The sequence below is a fragment of the Mangifera indica genome, chromosome 20, assembly GCF_011075055.1.
Source record: "Mangifera indica cultivar Alphonso chromosome 20, CATAS_Mindica_2.1, whole genome shotgun sequence".
NCBI lineage: Eukaryota > Viridiplantae > Streptophyta > Magnoliopsida > Sapindales > Anacardiaceae > Mangifera > Mangifera indica.
Genome location: NC_058156.1, coordinates 12,071,123 through 12,093,597, shown reverse-complemented (window position 1 = coordinate 12,093,597; position 22,475 = coordinate 12,071,123). Strand labels below are relative to the sequence as shown.

Here is a 22,475-nt window from a genome sequence, read left to right as displayed (position 1 = left end):
TAACAATCTCCCACACTCGCGCTTGTATGCTATATCATAAAAATAACCAAAATTAGAGGTTTTTCAAAACTCTTTTACCCACACTTCAGTTTTGGTCACATACAAGTAATGCCATTGATTGTGTAATTTGGTGCTTCTTCAACGTCATTACTGTAGGTTTGATTGTGTAAAAAATTAGATTCATTTATTTATTGATGTCATTTATTAATTATTGATTTAATCTATTACAGCAGGTGAAATAAATTTTAAATTAATTAACTATTTTAACATTTTTATTAACAATTCATGAAATTTAATTTAAGTTGTGAGTTCACAAATATCATCAACAAGATTCATGACAACCTCAGCAATGGTAAATTTTCACATTATAACATGCTGGCAATGCATCAGCTTCCAATCGAACCGGTTTAACCAGTCGGTTTGGACCAGATTTTTGCAAAACAATATATTGGTCATGTATTTAAACATCGTTTATGACCGAACTGACCACTGGATCCTAACGGAACCAGTATGACCAATTGGTTTCGTCTAAAACTTGGGTTGAAACATGATCAAAGATAATTTTTTTAAGAAGTTGGCTGAGAAAACATGGTAATTTAGTTCAGAAGTCAGAATGCTATAAAAAAACAATCACCCATGAGTGTTTTTTTGTTCAATTCACAGCATAAAAGTACATCAAGCAAAGCCGACACACACAAAAAGAGGACTAGAAATCATTTTTTCTTGGCAATAAAAAGGCCCCATCTCTGCTCACCTGACGAACTCCTAATCAGTTTTGCCTTCCATCCACCAACTATTTCATCGTAATCTTCCTGTAAATTTCAACTCAGAAAATGAATTTGAGTCCTCCAACTGTGGGCAAAACTCAACCGAACAAGAAATGGCAAAAATGTTAGCAGCATAAAACTTGTACCTGGGAAAAGTCATTGATGAATGCATCCTTGTCCTTCTCAACAGTATCGAGTTCCCGCTGCAGAATTTTTATGAACTGAAGCATTGGGAAAACAACCCATTTAGTCAACAACATCATAATAATATAAACAAATTAATGTATCATCGTGTGATAAAATGATAATACGAACCTGATCGGTACAATCTTCTACAAGGACATCAACAAAACCAGCATCCCAAAGCATCTGAAGACAATTTGAAACAAAACATGGAGTTGTCAACAAATAGTTAACACATAAGAGAAGGGAAGACGGGTGATATCAAATTATTTTTTATGAAAGTACCTGGCCGTATGCTTTCACATCATGGAGGTCATATCCTCTCTGCTTGATATACTCTGCAAATTCTGATGATGGAGTTCCAGAGCTTTTGCAGTAATCACTGATGAGAACCTTGCCTCCAGGCTTCAACCATTTGAAGAAAGATCTGAACAATGCGGGTTTGTCCTGACAAAATATTGCACATAAATCAATATTCAATCTCATTTATAACAGAAAGACAGAAGCTTCTATATAATTGAATTGCTGAAAAGGAAGTAGAAAGAGTGGCAATCTTACTTGAATGTGTAGAATTGTATCACGGCTGTAGATTACATCGAATGTATTGTCAGGATATTCTTTCTTAGTGCAGTCAGCAACTTCAAATTCAACTGAGTATTTGAGTCCAATGGCTCGCTCAATAGCAAAAGAAATCATGTTTACAGAGAGATCAATTCCAACAACGTCGACATCAAACTTATCAGCCATGTAGAAGTCACCTCCCCCGATGCCACAGCCAACATCTAAAACTTTCTGGCCAGGCTTCAGATCCAGTTTAGCCACAAATTCTTTTGTTGTTTCTGCTCGTAAGGACATGTAGACATCAGATAAATAAGAACAATACTAGCCCAAATCAGAGTCTAGTGAATTTTAAACTATGATTAAGTCAAAAAGGCTTACCAACTCCTCCTGTGCTCACAAAACCGTGTCCAAAGACGCGCTCATAACGAAGAATTCCATTCAATTTATATTGAACATTATCCAAGAACTGCTGGAAATCCCTGTCATTCTGTGAAGATACTTTTTGCCAAATCCAGCAAATCTGAAACACGTATACATTATATGCGCAAATTACTATAAAAAAATTATAACTGAAACTCAGAAACAGGAACTATAAACATCGAGAGTTTATGCCTGATTTTGATTCTTTTTGTTTCTCACATATGCTCCAATGCACTTGCAGCCAACCAACGAGAGTTCAAAAGAGTTTCCTGAACCATCAACTACCTGGCATTTTTTAAACACCTGCAGGACAGTTGAAATCGGTACAAAATATTTGAGCGAACAAATTGATCAACTAAAAGGGGAAGCTTTTAATTTGGAAACCTTTGTATAAAATCTGGGTTCACGATAATGGCTTGGGTTGTGTTTTCGCTTGCTGTCTCCAGATTGATGAAAACAAGACTCCCTGAAAAAAAGGTAGCCACCAACCTTCAGCCATTTAAGCATCCTTTCTGCCACTTTTTCCACCTGAACTTCACATAAAATCATTTTCAGTATGAAAATTCTTGATAGTTTAGAACCATGGAAAAGAAACAGGGGAAAAAAAAAAGTATCAATTTGTGAATCCAAATTCACTGGATATGCAAATCAAAAGCTAAACAAGAAGAATTATTATAAACAGTACTAATGGAAAGAATGCAATACAAAATTACAAATTATTACACTATATGTGCAGTACTAAAAGGTTGGCATCAAGTAATCTTATCTTAGATGCCATTTCATGAGCTCAAAGTATTTCTCTGTACATAGTATAAATGCTCCATTATGAATAAAGAATAAAATCACAACTAAGCTTGGGTTTATGATTATACATAGCAATTCATGACATTTTAACATAAATAATTATGAAACTGATCTTGACCTCGTTATCTGAAAGGTACATAAGCAACCAATTTGAGAATATCAAGTCCACTGATTCATCACCAAATTTCAAGTCTGGTGATGCCACATCAGCACACATAAATTTTACATTCTCATGATGCCCATTCACTTCCTCGTTCTGCAATTTGAAAACGGAAAGAAAAAAGTAAGACACACTTCATAACAACAAATATAAGCTATAATTGAAAAAAAATTTCACCAGAATACATAGGAAAGATTGATTACCTTCTTTATTACATTTTCAATGAAGTCCAGAGCTATAAGCTGACCAGCCTTCAGAGCTAACATCCCAGTAAATCTACCAATTCCAGCTCCTAGCTCCAACACCGTTTTTCCTTCGTATGATGGAAGTAGAGAGAGGACCTGAATGACCAAATCTATTTCAATCTGATACCAACTATATGAATAATAGAACTAACAGCCATAACAGTTCAGTTCCATTTTCACATTTACCAAGCACTAAAAATAGTGATGCAGAGTTTCTCTTTTGACACTTGCGGACGGTCACAAATCAGGCAGTCAAATTGCGTATACCATTCCATATAATAAAAAAAACTAATTTTTTTATCGTGTGTCAGGTTGGAAAATATACAAGCAATTTTTGATACATTATAAGACATTAATTAATTTTCATTTATATATTACTGTAAAATACTAACAACTATGTGGCAAAATAATTCATGTTGATTTCTTCAACGAAAACTAGAAGATTCAAACTTAAATCCAACATAGCTCATTGCAAGCATAGAGTCGCTAGGAGTTGGCGGCATTTTGCCATTAATAAACAAAACAACACCTCGAAAACTCTCACATGCAAAAGTTTAAAGTCCGGAAATTATAAAACTGTGTCAATATATACGACTATCATTGTCCTTGACATCTGGTTTATCAGATACACAGAACGAAAACGATAATGGAAAAAGAAATGTGAGAGAAAATCTTACTTCAGGACGCTCTTCTTTATCAAGATCAACGGCTTTGGAGTCCAGCATCATAGCCTCCACGGTCAAATCCGCCGAGTGTTCAATCCAGTAGTTCTTCTGAACCTCACGTTCTTCTATAATCATCACAACAATAAAAAAACTCTTCAGATCAGATCAGGTTACAAATAAACAACAACAAATATTTCGCTAAGCGCGTTCAAAAATTTTAAAAATACACAGCAATCACCCTGAGCCGCCATTTCAAACACAGATTTATAGTATTCTTTTTCTTTTTCAATTTTATTTTCAGAAAATCAAATTCGGATCAAGAGCAATTGTTAGCTCTCCCTCTTTGCTACGTTTCACAGAGCAAAAAACTTTCTCCACAATCTCCCTGCTTTTAACAACTGTCGAACTTGCGCCTTTTATCTCGAGAGACCGCTATATTTAATCAGGGTAACGTGACCTCAAATAATTTGTTGCAGAGTCCGTACGTCAGGTCCTAGGAAAAAGTACAATACCACATCGGTACCCTTACTGTACAAACAATTTTAAATAATATCTTGCCAAATATATGGTAATAAATTAATAATACTGAGAAAATTGTATTTTTTTTTTTTATAACTTTTAAAAATAAATTATATTGAAGTTTTATAACTTTTCAATCATAGCATTAAAAAAATAATAATAATAAAATGTAGTATGTTCATAACCCCAGTCACCAAATACTAAAAACTTTGTCACTCTTTGAACAATATTGAAAGTTCTAGGCCCGAATGATTTATTTTCATTCAAAGTATCTTATTTTTTTAAGTTTTTATTTTTTATCTTTAAAAATTTTAACAATCCATTTATAGGTAATTAAAATTAATAGTTTTATTGGCTCCTATATGGGGAAGGGAAGGCAATAAAAATCCTGCCTTGCGTCTGAATCACGTGTGCGTGGCCCAATATACCATCTTTACCAAAAATAGTGAATCTAGCTGTGAATATAATAATAATTAACCCAAATTTCATAAAAGGTAAATTAATTTACCTTATTCGTATTTTTCTGTTTTATTTTTTTTATGCATTATTCCTATGTTTTAATTTTTTATATTATTTATATTATATAAAATTTCTCAAAATAAATAAAATTAAATTATTAAACATGAAAAAATGTGAGTAATATTACATTTATAAATTATGTATATTACCATATACAAATAAATTAATGAGTTATTAATTTAATAATTTATTTTATTTTTAATTTAAAATTATAATATAGTATTAACGTTTCCTTAATCAAACAAATAAGGAAGCCCAAAAGACCTCTTAACCAAGATGATGTTATATACTCACATCAAACTTAATTCCTAACCCACCTGGAATTCTCAACAATCTTTTGGTAATCATATATTGGATTGGTGAGATTCTTAATAATCCTTCCAGTAAACATACGGGGGTTAGCCTAGCCTAGTGCCGATAGCAACAAACCCAATAATGAACTCCCCTTGATTAGACCAATCAGAGAGTAAAAAAGGAATCTTAACTAGACCTACCAGGGAGTAAAGAAGGCAAAATCTCCCCACGGGGACCGGCACCTTGAATGGAATTATTCTTAAATTTTCTGATACCACTCGTTGGTCGTATCAAAAGAGCTAGCATGTGCATGACCACCCTCATAATTCTTGCCTCACAATTCTCTGCACATTCTTTCATCAACATCTCAAATTCTTGATGACCAGTTCTTGGGCATTTAGCCTCTTTGAAAAGATGGAAAGCTCCCTTCCTGGATTAGTGCTTCATAACAGCTTGAATAATCTAGCTGCACTGCACTTCAGCATAACTTAAACCATCCTGTAAAAGTGCTGTCACTTCTCCTGCTCGATTTGCTTCAATATAAGTTCCGACCTCAGCCAAACCCATCTCATCAAGAACATCATGTGCCTGATTCATGAATTAATCACCTTGTTCACAACAGTTCTTCAAGGAAACCCATCATTGTATTTATTGTTCAAATAACTTCCACACATCAGCATATCTCCGCTCATCAACCGCATTTTCTATATTTCCAGGCTCAGCTTTGCAAGGACTCAAGCCTGGACCAAGGTCGTTCCCGCCATACCAGGAAAAATCCTGTTGCATACATGAATCTTTCCAGGTTTACGAAGACACAAGTTTTAAAACCTGAGTACCTCAAAGAATAGTCAACAGGCTCGTAGGTTGTTAATTAGGCGACTTTGTAACCAAGTGTTGCAAATATATAATGTTTCCATGACCCAGTTAACCAAAATATTTACGTAATATATGCAAATCTTGTGAAATCATCCACCACAACCAATTAGGGGCCATTTTATTCCAGTTTTTGAAGATTACCTTGGTAATCTATCTTTTATTCTTTTGTTTTGGTTTATCAGTAATAAAATATTACAATAATCTTTTATTACCAATGCTGACGTGACAAGTAATATAGGTGGTAATCTGATTATCACATTCACCTTAGGTATTTAAAGATTACCAATATAATCTTAATTTTATTATAATTATATTATTATTTATTAATTTTTTGAGACAAAAATAAATTTATTTTTAATTAATATGACAAATAATATAAAAAATATTTAAAAATAATTATATTCAAGGGCATTTAAGTAAAATAATTTATTAGTAATATTTTATTATCTTTAACTAAACACAATAATAGTTTATACCTACAAAATTTTATGAAACATAGTAATCATTTATACCTAGTAATCTTTTAAGTAATTTATCTTCAAGGTAATCTTTCTATTTTGATAATAAAACATTACTCAAACCAAACGCCCCCCAAGAGTAGGTTAGAACTGGAACTGTTTTAATTCAATTATAAAGTGTTGAAATGGCAGATCATCGACAAAAATTTCAACCCCAACCGAAGTGAGCACAGGAAAATCAGTAAACAAAATTGGAAAGACATTACCTACTGAGTGCATCGGTATACTTGGAAATCACCAACTTGTGTCTCATCCTTTAAAGGAGACGAACCACGCATCATGGGAAAGGTCAGTTCTCAATACTTTGGTCTCCAAACACAAAGTAGTTGGTTTGTAAATCAAATACTGCTGAAACCAATTAAAATTCTATGCTAATATCATTAATTTGAAGTTTGGTTTCAATAAAAAATTTTGAAAGTTTAATTTATTCAATTAAAAAAACAAAATTCGAAAATAATAATACCAACATACTTGATCATATAACATTATGCGCTAGTTTAGTGAGCCTCTTCTTCTTCTCGGGCTCCTTGGGATGCATTTAGGCCTAGTTTGTGAAAGCTACATGACCAAGTTCGTTGGATGAGCCCAACTCAAATCCAAGACACCATGCCAACACAGGCTGCAAGGAAGCCCAATTAATAAAAAAAAAAAAATCAAAACTCAAGGAAGACGCCCACTATGCATGTCTTGAAGGAAAGGGCCATTAAATTGCAATAGGCAGAATCATTTCTCAATTAGAATCAGCTATCAAACCTTCTAGCTACTCAATATCAAAAAAGATTCGTGAAGCTTAATCCCTCTATACATATATATATTGGATTCGATTCGATTTAGATTAAGACTAAACAAAACTTAATCTGAGATCGGTTTAAGATCGATGAACAAATATTAAACTATAGATAAAAAATAATTTAACTTTTGATTCAATCTAAGTTAGATTGAACTTGTTATCTTTTATAAAAATAAGTCTAATATTGTTCTCGAACTCGACTCATTTGATTTGAATTTGAATTTGAACTTAAACAATTGAATTGAATTAAACCCTAATCAAATACACTTGAACATGTCAAGTTTGAGAATTTATTTGTTGACTTCATCTAGGCAATAATGTTAATCTAGTGGTCTTATAATGTTTCAAGGCATTATTGACAATCAAAGTTTTCATTTTAAGTCTTGTCAACTTAAGATAGTGCAATCTGTGCTATATTATATAGCCAAGTTTATCCAATTTTCTCAATCTCCATGATGGCTTATGCTTTTTTTTCCTTTATCATGCATGCTAATTTGAATTTTAGTTTCATTTGGGTTCTTGTTTTACGTAATGACCAAGTATTATCAATTATAGTAAAACTTTCTATGTATTAATTAATTCTTTGTATTAAAAATCAAAGAATAATATTTTAAGATTGTTAATATTATACTCGAATCAAATTATGAATTAGCAAATTTATTGAACCGAGTAATAATAAACTTGAACTCAACTAGATAATTGAATTCAAACCACTTGAATTGATCCTTCCTCAATAAGAGTCAAGTTACCTGGGTGTTGCTCGCCGCTTAGCTTGTTTGCAATCCTAATTATTTTAAGAGTCTCAATATATTTTTTTTCTTAATAAGGAACTTTTACTTGAGTTGGATGCTTTTTGAGATTAACTGATCACAAGTAGGTTAAACTCTGAGTTTAATAAATAAATAAAAAATTTAATCTTGATATGTAGATAATAGGTTTCAAACTTATGATCTCTTGGTTTGACATTCCATATTAACCATTTAAACTACTCTTTAAGGATGGGTCTCTTAATCTTGATTACGAGAATGGATGCATATGGACATGGTTGATGCATAGGTGCACAAGAAAGCGAGAAGGTGGGCAAATTTTGAGATGTAATTTAGTTTCAGCACGAACTTTTTCATTGGAAAACAAAGATTCGATGCTTCAAGGAGAGAATCCAAGGCAGCGTTAAGACAAAAACAATAAATTTTAATATATATTTTAGCTCAATTCAATTCACTTTTCACGTGCAATTGACACTTTCTTTACAATTAAAAAGTATTTATGCAGAGAAATAGGAAGATAAATGGATCGATGTTGGTGAAAACGATGGAGAAACAAAATTACAAAAAAGATTGAATAATTCATGCAAACTCCATCTCTTTCTCCGTTGTCTTATATAAATTAAAACAATTCACACGCTCACATTATTAATAATTCACTCTTTATATAAATTAATATATATGCTCACAGTTCTATGTGTGCTTGTCTCTCTCTCTCTCTCTATGCATAGGTTTAAGCCAAATTATTTCGGGTTTGAATCCACCTTTGATATTAAAACCAAATTGGAGATCCAACTTAGCTTTAGTTCAAGAGTCAATCATCTAATATTTATCCTTTTAGTATTATGATTTACATGGATAATTCATCTCTAATGTCGTTTGAGAGGTTTTTTTGTAAATTATGTTATCTTAAATTATTATATAAACATGATTATATATTTTGTACATTGTAAATTTAATAAAAAAAACCTAGAATATAGTCATAGATGTATACATTATTAATTAAATCATATAAACCAGTCTTGATCTGTGTGATTGATTTTGATTTCTAATTTTTTTTTTTGTTTGATTCATCTCCTAACAAAGGATAGAAAATCGTTAACCAATATTAATAAACTAGATGGAAACATCCACGTTAATAGTGTATCACAAGTTTACGTGAAATAACAAATATTAAGAAATAAGACAAATGTAGATATGAAAAACCTACAAAGATTAATATTTATTAAAGAAAGAAAGCTATTAACAAATGATGATACATCAATATGTCAACATTGAAAAATGACCGTATACTCACTCGTTGTTATATTAGAGTTGACAACCACTTTGTCTACAATACGTTATGTTGACACATAATAAGTTTTTTACAAAAATTAATGGGGGAAGGTTTTGATGAACAGTTTAAGCTTAGCACATGAAGAACTATTTTAGGGTTTTGCTTAATAATAAGAATCTTAATAGAATTTGCTTCGGCAAAAATACTCATAATAAATAAATATATTATTATTTTAGTATAAAAATATATATATTCATTATAATGAAAGAGGTGAAAATATTGAAATAATATTGAGTGCAATGACTATTTGAAACAATTGAGGTGGATATATCCACATTAAAAAATTACGATAAATGTGTTAGTTGTGAATAAAATAACAAATACAAAGAGGCAAAGGAAGGAAAGGCAAGGCAAATACAGAAGCGAGAAAGCCACAAAGGTTTGTCTAGAAAATGGCCGACCCAACAAAAGATAGTGGCAGACAAGAAAATGCATGTAAGCTAGCTACCCTTCACCTTCTCCTTCATCTTCGCCCACAGACGATGGAGAGTCTCCATCTTTTTTCTTTTCTCAAAGGTGATAAAGACAACACAGACGTTCTAGGTGGCCACTTTCCACTGCGCCCTCCTCTTTTACAAAAAACTAGTGCTTTGTTTTGCTTAATATGTCTATCTCTACGTACTTTCACATTTTTCATCATAAATTTACTTCAACCTTATTGCCTTCTTTGATCTGTGCCATACAAGTGCGTGCATTATTATTGTTTATATTCTTTTACTTCATCATCTCAAAAGGAAGATAAAGTTTCTTCGTATTTTTCTTCTTTCTAGGTTGCTCGAATTTCATCTACATTTTGAATTCATATAATATATATTATATGAGACTTAGGGCTATATACAACTAGTTTTAAGTATTTAATTATGTATCCAGATGATATATCATCACGTAATTAGACGTTATTATATTTTTAATTTAAAATCACTTAATTACATGATAATACATCATTTATATATTTAATTATATACTCAAAAAAATATATATATATAATTTTATCAAATATTGTATGCATACAACATTTCACATTATTGTAAGATTGATATGACAATTGGTTCTACACATAGGATGATAGGATGCTCAAAAAGTGACTAGTCTTGCGATCAACTCAATAATTAAATATGTCATTTATCTGACTTGAAACAAAAAAAAAAAACAACTTTTGTTAATTTCAAATGTTTCCACAATCTCTTTAATATATCATTCAAGTCTTTCAATATCTTAATGTTATTTTTCATTTTTATTTTCTTTTATCATGAGATTTCATCATTATCTCTTATATTAATAGGATAATCGATACAAATATCATTAAGATGACTAGATTCAATATATCTGAAGGTAAGTTTATCTATATATGAATTACTTATCTAAATTTACTATTTGTCCTATAAATTTAGAATGGTAGAGTCAAAAAATGGCAAATTATAATCATTACAGTTATGTACTTAGCCAAATTTATACTGAAACCAAACCATGTTAAAAATGTTATTATTTCTTACACTAAATTTTACCTAACAATTTAATTTGGTGTTCTTCAATTCATAAACTTTATGAAAAGTGATAAAGAAAATCTTATCATCTCCAATTCATTCTATCAACTTTTCAAACCATTTCATAATTAAAGATGTTATTGAGACACTAATTAGTTTATTATGAAAGTGAAACATGCCTAAATTAGGGCAAGTTTCATTATAAAAAAAATTACTAATTTATTAATGTACCCTCTAGTAAACGATAATCCCTTTATAAAATTAAAAAAAAAAATTAAGGTGGGTAATTAAGCAAGTTAATTTTCATAAATATGGGTTTATTAGTGAGTAATTAATTTGTTAATTAATAGAATTTTAAAAAATGATCATCCTAATTTGATTTAATTTCCGGAGCTTCAAATTCTAGCCAAACAAACAAATTTCACTCTATTTCTTATTCCATCTTCAAACCATTAGAGATGATAATAGAGACATTTTGAATGTTTCCAATTTTCTGTTAGGGGTTTAATTTTATGATGTGAGAGAAAAAGAATACTGTATACACTTATAATAAAAATCAATTTAAATAACTAATGATAATGTATCAGTATATAATTTAATATTATTTTATTTTTAATTTAAAATTATTTAATTATATAGTGATATATTTAAAATACCCAATTTAGTATTTATTTTAAGTGTATATAGTTTTATTGGAAAGAAAAACGTAATCCCAATTTTTGTGCTATTTTTGTTTAATTCCCATCTTATTATTATTCACGTTAGTTTCTTAACATGAATAGACTTAATCCACTTCATAACAAATAGAAACGAGTTACATTTACATAATTCAATAACTTGTTACATATAAAGATTCATAAACTAAATGACAATATCTAAAAGACAATATAAATTTCAAATCAAATGATAAAAGAAAATCCCAAAAGGACACGCATGCAAATGCATTATATATGGCTAGTCAATTTCTTGGTCCTACCTCAAGAAATTGATGACTCCTAATGTTGTACCATTAAAATTCATCTTCCATTTAACTCATGATACAACTCTTAATAGTAATAAGAGAACAAGTATTTCTCCAATCTACACCCATAAGACAAGACTCTAATAGAACCTTTTTTTTATTTTTTCTAGAAGCAATGAATCAGGGAACAATAACCAAATTTGTTGTGATTACCGCGATTTATCGTATGTTAAATAACTATTTTTTATTATCAGAGAATCATTCTATTCAATTTTGATTAGAAATGACAAGGGGTTCAGGCTAGCCCATTGCCCTACCTAAACCACCCTTTTTAACCCAGTTGTAAGAAAACGACCCTCTATTGTAGTGGACCATTAAAAAAATAAAAAATTTTAAAATTGTTAATAGCTTATCCAAGTGCATAACTCTCAAATTGTTTAAAGTGATACTTCCAACTTTTGTTTTACCTATTACTTCACTTGGATTTCTTGAATTAGAACATTTTTATAATAAAAGTATAAGAATTGGAAGTCTAATTTAACTCTTGTTCCGACAAAGTCTCTCGTATAGTGTTTACACCACCTATTCCTTTCCATTTAAGTCTACAACAGTGAATTCTTCCCAATTGTTTGGACATATTTTTCATTTAGAATATATTAAGTTTTTTTTTATTATTGAAATATTCTAAAGAAAAATAATTAATAAAATTGTAAAAACAAAATAAAAAATAAATTGTTAGATATTTAATATTGAGTAGCAGATAAAGCAAAAGCAAGAAGTGTGACACTAACTAACCATCATGCATGCAAGTTTCTCGATGCTTATATTAGCCGAATGTATGAGCAATAGTTGTTTCAGATCAAGCGTCGGATAAGCTAAAAAATTGTAGTTAAAGAAAACAAGTTCTAATGTAACATCACTAATAAAATGAAGAGTTTACTATATATGAAGTACTGTCATTGATTATATTAATTTGAAAGCAAACAAAATGGGTCACACCAGAGCTAGCCGATACGATCCACTGTAACTTCTAGTTTTGATAATCATAATTAAAGTACATCCATTGTCTTACTATATCACAATCATAATGACACTAATTAAGTCATTGAAAGTGCTAAAGAAGATGATGAGAGGTAAAAATTTGAAGATTTAGCAAGATAAATGGAGGGTAGGAGAATCTTGACCTCAAGGTCCTAAACCATTGAAAATGCTAAATTATGTATTCGTTTTCATGGAAGCAATTGGTGAGGTGAAAGTTTATCACCCAATAAGGGGCACAATAATTAATTGATTTGATTTTTTTTTGGAATTATAATGCCTGGTGACATATTCTTCTTGTGTTTTTGTGCCCCATGCCTTATATATTCTCGGTAGGTTGCTAAAGTGTCATCCATCAATAACCATTAACCCATGCATGAAATCGTATAATTATTCCCTTCCATCTTATTCAACCACCAAGCACCTACAATTTTATTATTTTCTTTATACGTATCATACATCACATGTAATTCATATTTTTTGAAAGGTACTCAGACTCTCAATCTCACATTTTCAAAAAGTAAAATTTTATATATTTTTGTGTGGAATTATTGCTTACATATCGATGAATTCTCAACAAATATGATTGATAGAACTACTGTTTATAAGAAATTTTTCAAGCATTATATCGTATTTCATGATATTAATATCATATTGTCGGAAATATAAATTCGGCTTACAAGTGTGAAGATTGAAACCCATGTTACACAAAACCAATTGGCTTATGTTAAGGTCCAATCCACAACACTTATATACCACTCATTTTACTTAAGTTTATTAGATGTGGGACTCTTCTTTATTTGAGTCCTCAACACCCCCACTTAAGTGCAAGCACTTAGGCTGTTAGACTTGCCTTTCGGTTTAACCGATTTTTGGCTCGGTGCATTGTCACTTATATCCAGGAACACTTAGGTTGTTAAACCCGCCGTTTGGCTCGTGCTCTGATACCATGTCGGAAATATAAATTAGGCTTACAAGTGTAAAGATTGAAACCCATATTACACAAAACCAATTGGCTTATGTTAAGGTCCAATCCACAACACTTATATACCACTCATTTTACTTAAGTTTATTAGATGTGAGACTCTTCTTTATTTGAGTCTTCAACACATATTTTCCTAAAATCTCGATATAATCAAAGAGAGTTAATTGATGTGATATCTTTTTTTCCTCTTTTAAATGGATATATGTCAATTTAATGAACATATTAAGTTACACTATCAAAATATAATAAGTAATTAATTGATAAATGACATACTAACTTATAAGTTGAAACCAAACACAAATAAAATATGATCTCATATAGGAGCAACAAGAGGAAAAATAGTCATTGATTGTCACAATTTCCTCAATCTCTCTAATATCGAATAATAGTTTATAGAATTATTTCCCATAAATTTGTAATTACAATTAAAATATAATCACTCTCCAATTATATTCGGATCACATAATAATAATAATAATAATAATGCCCATCAAGTGACATGACATCACAATTTTCTTATTCAATTACACATATAACTCTGATCTTTATTATTAGAATAAATTTAGGACTGTGAAAAGGCTAAAGGAACGAGACACCTAAACATTTTACTAGCATTCAAATTTCACTATGTATTCAATTAATAACATCTACCTAGAAGATATAAGGCCATATTTTATTTTCACTACACTAAATTCCACATTCCATCAATCTACTTCTCATCACCAATCATTACAATTTTTAATAATAATAATAATATTATTATTATTAATTAGATGTTACAAATCTTTTATGTTTTCCCTTTCATATGAAGTTAATATATAAAAGCGAAACCAAATTACAACCCATTATTGTTTAAAATTTAAAGCTATATTATAAGGTTGTAAATTTTTTATTCATCTTTCAAAATAGGTAAAAGATGATTCCAATACTCGAAAATTGTTTTTTAAGAAAAGTAGTATTATGTGTGTGTACAAATAATAAGTATAAACTAAATCACATATGATGATATATCACTATAATTAAATTTTATTATTTTTAGAAATACACACTTTAAAGAACTAAGTGCTTTAATATTCAATAAACTCTCTTAAGCACTTTTTGAAAGAAACATTTGCAATCCAAACACATCCTAATTTGATAAATTTGCAAGCCCTTTTAATCAATCCAGTAGGGTAACATTGCTTTATACCTAATTAGCAAATGGGCTTAAGCATACCTTAATTAATTATACTAATTATTAAGAGATAAGATGTGATTAATTAAATGAAACATTGTCTCAAAAACATTTAGAAATTTTCTTATAATATTATACTTCAATCTCCCATTTTATCTTATTCAAATTTTAAAAAGAACTTCAATTAAATTTGGGGTAAATAAAAAAAAAAAAAAATATATAAAAGGGTATTATGATAAAAGGAATCAAAATTTTGGGTGTATTTGTTATTATCAGAAACCCTTGAGTGTGTTGTACTTTCCTCAAACCTTGAGGTGGAAATTAACCTCTCAAAAACAAGAAATGTTACACAAAACACCAAACATATACCAAGGAGTGAAAAGGAAAGGCAAGAAGAAAAAGGTAAAATGTGTAACCAAAAAGAACAAGAGGGAGATGAATTGAAAAAGTAAGAAAAGGAGAAGAAACTTTGGATGTGACTTTTGTCTCCCAATATTCCAAAGAGGTCTATATCAAATCAAACCCCCATCTTGTAATGGAGGGTCCCTTTATGCACTATCTTTTCTTATTATTTTTTCCATCCCTTTCATAAACTATGCTTATAATTGATCATAAGTATACTTATTTTTAAAGTTAATGTCATCTTAGCAAAACCTACTCTTCCTCTTTTAATTGTTTATTAATTTACAAAATTTTGATTATCATCATTAGTATCAAATCGACCTCGATTAATTTAAACTTTTGTGTGAAGTAAGTCAAGTCTTTTTTCTTTTAATATTTTGTTAATCTTTATATGTTAGGTTTAATTAGTGATTATCGGTCTATTATAATCGTCAATTGATTTGTGAGAGGAAAGTTGAACATAGTGTTTTTTTTTTTTTGTCTCAAACCATTAGATTTGTTATGAATTAAAGGCCATATAATCCAATCCATTAGTATGTTTGGTAAGTAATGTTTTGTAATCACATCGATCTTGTATTTAGGGTTTTGATGATCTATTATTCCAAGGATGCAAAAGTCAAATTATGTCTGAAAAAAAAAGCTTGAAACTAGGGATAGATTCGAGTTAAATTAAACCCAAGACCAACTCTAGCTTGTAGAGCACAATATCATCGAAAGACTAATAGCAAAATGAACAGTATCATTACAAGGTAAATAGTATTACTCATATGATGAAAAGTGTGGTCAAAGTAGCAAACAAACTAAATTTGAATTGAATTATTGAATCAGAACTCCAATTTAAGTTAAATATGAATTCAAACTCAAATTAGTTTAGTTTGAATCCACCCTTACTTAAAATTGAATTGAACTTAATTACCCACCATTGGATTCCAACTTTTTATATTATCTATATGACTAAACAACTAGGAAAAGAAAAGAAAGGGATGGGAAAAGTTTATAATATAGAATAATTTAGCGTAAAATGAAGGGGATTCCGGAATCATCCCATTCTTGGGTATTGATGATCACTTTTTCTTTTTCTTTCTATAAATCTTTGTTGTGCGTTGAATGGCATAATTCTTTAAATTTAATACAAGTGATAATTACTTATAATTGGACTAGAAAAATACTTTTTAATAAATCAACTACAATTCTACAAACAAGATTTTACAATTATACTAGAGAGAAAAAAAAAAAAGGCATTTAATGAGAAATATTCCAAATGTTGTCGTTTCAATTTCCACTTTCTCTGTGGATGCCCTACTAGCCCTATGGCCTTTCCAAAAGTATTCCAAACATCTTTAGCCACTTCATAGCCCCAACAAAATGTAGTAAACAAGCGTTATGGGCAATGCAATTAGCATCCCAAATATAACCCTACAATCCAAATTAAATTCAAGTTAGTGGAAAAGAAAAAAAAATAATACTATATACACTAATAATAAGTATAAAGATGTATATAAATATTAACGTGTTATTCAATTATATGATAATATATAAATATTAGTACCTTTTATTAATGCATAAATTATTATTAAAAAAATAAAAAAGATATCTACAATAGAAAAAAAAAAATAGTATTCCCCATCTGGGATAATTTCTTAATAACATAAATAAGGTTACTTTCCATCTAGGTCATTATTAAATTATAATCTTATGGGTCTAATAGAGTAATGCCATCTCGATAACAAAGACAACATTACATCTCATTTGTGTCATTGCTGGTTATAACTGTATGGTTCAAGTGGGGTAAGTTTGCTAAATAGAAACACAAGTACAAATGCTAATATATTATTATTAAGTGATTTTAAATTTAAATTAAAATAATATAATAATATATCGATATTTATATTCATGTTTGTATTCAGTAATTATAATATTACTCATGCAACATGATAGAGTGAAATGAATGGTGAATGTTTAGAAAAAAGTACTTACGCTGTGCTTAGAATATCAGGATGCACATTGTATTCCTTGGCAAAGACAAAGGGGACAATTCCTTGTGGGAGAGCTGCCTGTTTTCAGATTTTGCAATCAAAAGACATATTAGAAATGGCTTTATCAATAAAAACAAACAATAACCTCAATTTATTAATGAAAGCAAACTTAATTAATATATAATAAATTGATTAATTATAATGGCCTCTGCTATGCCTATGCATGTGCTTTGTTTTATCCTTTGTTTACTCACCATTCCCATCAATCCTTTACTACCCAATTTAAAACTGTCCCCAAGAAGATTCAATGTTTCTGTTCTACCTCATGCCGTTTTCATACTTATAAATTTTTATTAATTTAACAAGTGATATAATTGTTTTTTTTTTTTTCAATATCATCTAATCTTATATTATTACATTAGTTTGTTTTGTTAAATTTGTATATACATTATACTACTACTCTTATGTCTAATAAAATATACAATATATATTCAGTTTTAAGTATTTAATTGAATACCCAAATAATGTTATCATATATCATTCAATTAAATAATAACATATTATCTAAATACTCAATTAAATATCGAAAACTGGATGCCCTTAAGATTGCTCTAAAATATGCAATGTTTTCAGAATCTCTGGTGTGTTTTGGAGGATAGATGGATGATCATAACTGAAGTTATGAGGGAGGTGTAAATGAGTATCAATGTGACAGTCAGAGGTGGGAGAAGATGATTCATTAAAAAAGCAATTAAAAAAGTTATCTTGGAGGAGGAAAATAGTTTATAAAAAGTGAAGATTTTGGAGGTTATATGAGTTCAAGTAGGATTTTTGGTAGTGTCAGAAGGAAGCACCCAGCACAGAGAGCAAGGAGATAAAAAAAAGAAAGAAAGAGAGAGAGAGAGACCTGAACAATGGCAACATGCAACAGAACGCCCCTCAACCCAACAGCAATGGAAGCAGCTGCCATCACAGCTGGCCCTGTAAGGAATCTCACAGCCATTGCAAAAGCTGCAATGGAATTTCCACATGCTATGATCCTTGGTTGCAAAGCCATGAACAAACCTGTCATATAGAAAATCCCCATTACTCTAAAAATCTTTTCTTGTCAGACTCAAATTTTTTTCCCTTTTTTCTAGTGGGTTTTTGTTTATTCTTTCAATTCTTTTATCATGTTCATCATCATCATCTCCACCACTGCCCCATCAGAAGCCATTATTATTATACATTTTAAAGATAAAGAAAGAAAGAGAGAAAGAGGGAAATCCCAACACATTATCATGGCCATTACTGTTACTCTCACTTTGCTTTCTAAGTGTTTTTGTTTGTCTTGCTACAACATTTAATTATGAAAAAGTGGGAGAGAGAATCAGAAAAGGTGAAAAAGAATTTGTTTGATGGAATTTAACACTGACCAAGACTGAACATGGCCATGCCTAAGCCTGCATCTGACAGAATGGAAATAGACTTTGCTATAATGGCAGGCATTTCTACATGCCACCTACAAGAATCAAAAACAAAAACAAAACCAGTGAGTGATTGAATTGAAAGCAGAAACATGTTTTCAAAAACCAGTGACTGATTTAATGTACCTGAAAGAAATTAATGACCATGTAAGGCCTATCAAGCTTGAATAAGTGTTGGGATTTCTTATCAGTTTCCTCCAAACCATAATCAAAATCAGCCTTGTCATTACACTTGCTGGTGGCATAGTTTTTGGCTTTCCATCTCCCACTTTTTCTCCTTCATTGTTGTTCTCTATTCCTCTGTTCCCAAAACTGAACTCAGCTCTCTCAATGTTGTATTCTCCTTCATGATTCTCCGTGTGACCATCCACTGTCAAAAAATAAAACTGCTTAAATATCAGAAATGGAATTAAACTGAATGAATTAACTAGTACCTTTTCCTGGAGACATAGATAATCTAACATCTTTCTGCTCATTAGCTCCATAATCATGGCCACCAAACACATCAGAGACTGGGGAGGCACTTGAACTCCAAACAAACATATGAAGATCTCTTGAACCCTCTTCCGCTTTGTGTTGAGCTTGACCATTGGGCTTCTTGGCAATAGTAACATTATTTGCAGCGGCTTTGGACCCAGTTGGGGAAAACATTCCAGGGTTTGGAGCTGGATAATGAGCTGCACCGCCACCAGGCGCGTGGTAATGGAACCTTGACTTGGCGGTGGCTGTAGCAGCGGCTGCAGCACCATCTTCTTCATAATTTGAAGGCCTTGGAGTTGGGCCTCTTGAAGCTGATAAACCATAAACATCACCAGCTCCAAAATTTGAGCTGCGTCCACCAGCCATCATGGAGTAAAAATCAGTGTGGTTGAAACTTGAGCCTCGAGGAGTTGGGTTTCTTGAAGACTGAAGAGAGTATATCTCAGCATTTGTGAGGTTTGAAGGGCGAGGAGTCGTTGAAGAAAGGCCTTGAGACCTTCTAGAGAAAATATCAGACCTTGAAGCGTTAGATTTTCTCACAGTCACATGAAGCTTCCCATCTTCTTTGATCTCAGCTTCAGTTTCCAGAGGTTGCCTCCCATCAAGTGACATGATATCAGAGTCAACATGAATGGAAACAATGGAGCCAGCAGTGTCTGGAAATTGCTCAGAAATGAGGATCCGGGCACCTCTAAATTCAAACAAGAACAGCATCAAAGTGTACCAAATAATACATTGAAGCACAACAATTTGCACCATTAAACTCCCAGAGAAATCGCCATACATCCCTTTAAGCAAAGGAATCCCCATAACAAGAGTATTAGGCAAAGTTGATAAAGAAAAGAGAGTGATACTCCATTCCAAACTACCCCTTTTGCTCAAGTTTGTCCAAATAGCCAACACCGCAAGAACAATGACTTTCTGGAGAGTATCAGCAGCAATGAACCGAAAGTTCATTGCATAAGGATCATTGGTGGAAATAAAATGAAAAGAAAGAAGAGGAACAGCAAAGAGAGCAACAAAACGGTTGATGCCTGAGCACTGATCAGGAGTGAAAATCTTCCACCATTTCACAGAGCCGTAAGCCAGAATCATGGCCACATAAAGGGGAACCATTGCAGTCATGACATGGTAAAAATCTAAGGCAGCAATCATCTTTGGTGATGAAACTTGAACTACTACTCCTCAAAACTTGAACAAAAATAATAAGCAAAGACAATGAAGATGAAGAAAAGATATGGAGTTTTGAAGATGGTGGAGGTGATGATGAAGAAGACAGATGAAACTGAAGTGCATGTGTTTATGGGATTTCGGAGTTGGTGGGTGATAAGGCAGAAGGAAGAGGAATTTTTTTTTTGCAGAATACAGCTTTGAGAGCTGTGAGCAAGCTTGCACTTGCAGTCCTCAAAGCAAGAGAATTTGCTTTTAAAAATTTTTTTTCTTTGTTTTTATCCTTTTGTTTTGTGCAGTGTAGTGTTTAGATTTGAAGAGATAACTTGATCATAACTTGGGAGGGCTCTAGCTTCAACGGCCAAACAAAAGTATAAAGAGGTAAGAGGTAGAAATTAAAGAAAAAAGCATTTTGTGCTGGTTAGTCTTGTGGGTCGGTCATTAAACTTAGAATTTATCCTACTTAATGTAATTGATTCAACATTGAAAGAATAATCCGGACTGGGTGAGTTTTCTTATTTAAAAAAAAAACATTTTGGTTTTTGGTTTGGAGGAGATGAGTTGTGCCTACTTTCTTTGTAAGATTTTTCTTAAAGAGCAATGTTATATACACTTGTAATTAATATCAATAATGTATACTATTATTTGATCGAGTATTATTTTATAATTAATTTAAAATCATACAATTCAACAATGATTATTCAAAATTTTCTAATTTAGCCATATAATTTGACATGATAAAATGTTATTCGATGGTTTTGAAGTGAGAGAAAACATAAACAGTTACATTCGCTCAATCTTACTTTTTTTACCAATTTATTCTTACCAACTAATTTGTTTTAATCTAACTGAGTGGTTTTGAATTTGAACACTCAATCACATTAAAACACAAATAATATTATACTTGGTAATTTTTCTAATTAACTAATTCATACCAATCGATGTGTATGAATGATTTTGAATTAGAATCACTCAATTATATCCATACACATTAGTTTGGTTTTTGGTTTGAGGTCAAAGGGATATTTATTTGTAATTGTATTGTCCTAACCTAAACTCCAATATAAATATGTGATTATATCGCATATTTCTTATAACCTTAAAATTAATAAGAAACCTAGTGCAGATGTTGACATAAACACTATTTGCTAAACCATGTAAATTAGTTTCATTTTATGCACATGATTTCGATTTCTAGTTTTTCTGGAGATGTATGTAACATACAATAATATCTTTTTTTTTAAGGGAAAAAGGATAATTTTCCACACAAGTTCTAGTCTAAATTCAAAATTATACCTATAACAGATAAAAAATCTAAACACCTATTTATGAGCTAATTGTCGTCCAAATTTTCAATTAGAAGCAGGGGTAAAATCATCGTTTTACCCATAAACCCTAAAACTAAAATATATATTATTTCTCCACCTTAGTTTAGAAAACTCACATTTACTTCCCATGATTAAACTTTAAAAAATTCACTTTTCTCCTCTTTCCAGGTTTCATCTCCAGTGGCTTAGAGAACTGGCCAATGATGGAGAAGTAGTGAAGGTCTTTTTTTATAAAGAATGACCCTTCATTGTCCAAATCGGGAAGACTCATCATCACATCTAGATGGTTGTCCTTCATCGTCCTTTGTAGCCAAATCTGGAAGATGGGTGGAAAGCACCAACCATCAATTAGAATAATGGTGGCTAGAGAAGGAAGCAAACCCTAAAAGTGAAATCTAAAGTTTTCAAACTTTAAAAATGGATTGAAGTGTTAGTTTTTAAAAGTTGAGGGGAATGATTAAATTTCAAAGTTTTAGAGTTTATAGATAAAATGATAATTTTACTCTTATCTCTAACTAAAAATTTGGATGACAATTAGTTCATGGGTGGGTGTTTGGGTTTTTCATCTGTCCTGGGTTTAAATTTTGAGA

At 31.0% G+C, this 22,475-nt stretch overlaps 2 protein-coding genes across 2 annotated transcripts; both read right to left on the bottom strand.

The window, feature by feature from the left end:
- Nucleotides 1-579: 579 nt before the first annotated feature.
- LOC123204213 (phosphoethanolamine N-methyltransferase 1-like) lies at nt 580-4,227 on the bottom strand. The gene is made up of 12 exons (XM_044620806.1): nt 4,044-4,227; nt 3,818-3,930; nt 3,099-3,236; nt 2,854-2,991; nt 2,316-2,459; nt 2,124-2,234; nt 1,890-2,031; nt 1,509-1,789; nt 1,236-1,397; nt 1,083-1,136; nt 914-988; nt 580-812 (listed from the first exon to the last, which is right to left on the bottom strand). Exons 1-12 carry the CDS (start codon nt 4,054-4,056, stop codon nt 714-716), a joined length of 1,470 nt encoding a protein of 489 aa, XP_044476741.1. The 5' UTR covers nt 4,057-4,227; the 3' UTR covers nt 580-713.
- Nucleotides 4,228-16,617: 12,390 nt separating this feature from the next.
- On the bottom strand, nt 16,618-20,904 carry LOC123203913 (probable auxin efflux carrier component 1c). Its single transcript, XM_044620397.1, has 6 exons — nt 19,342-20,904; nt 19,034-19,277; nt 18,857-18,942; nt 18,349-18,506; nt 17,443-17,519; nt 16,618-16,881 (listed from the first exon to the last, which is right to left on the bottom strand). The coding sequence occupies exons 1-6, from the start codon at nt 20,540-20,542 to the stop codon at nt 16,815-16,817; spliced, it is 1,833 nt and encodes a 610-aa protein (XP_044476332.1). The 5' UTR covers nt 20,543-20,904; the 3' UTR covers nt 16,618-16,814.
- Between the last annotated feature and the right edge of the window lie 1,571 nt (nt 20,905-22,475).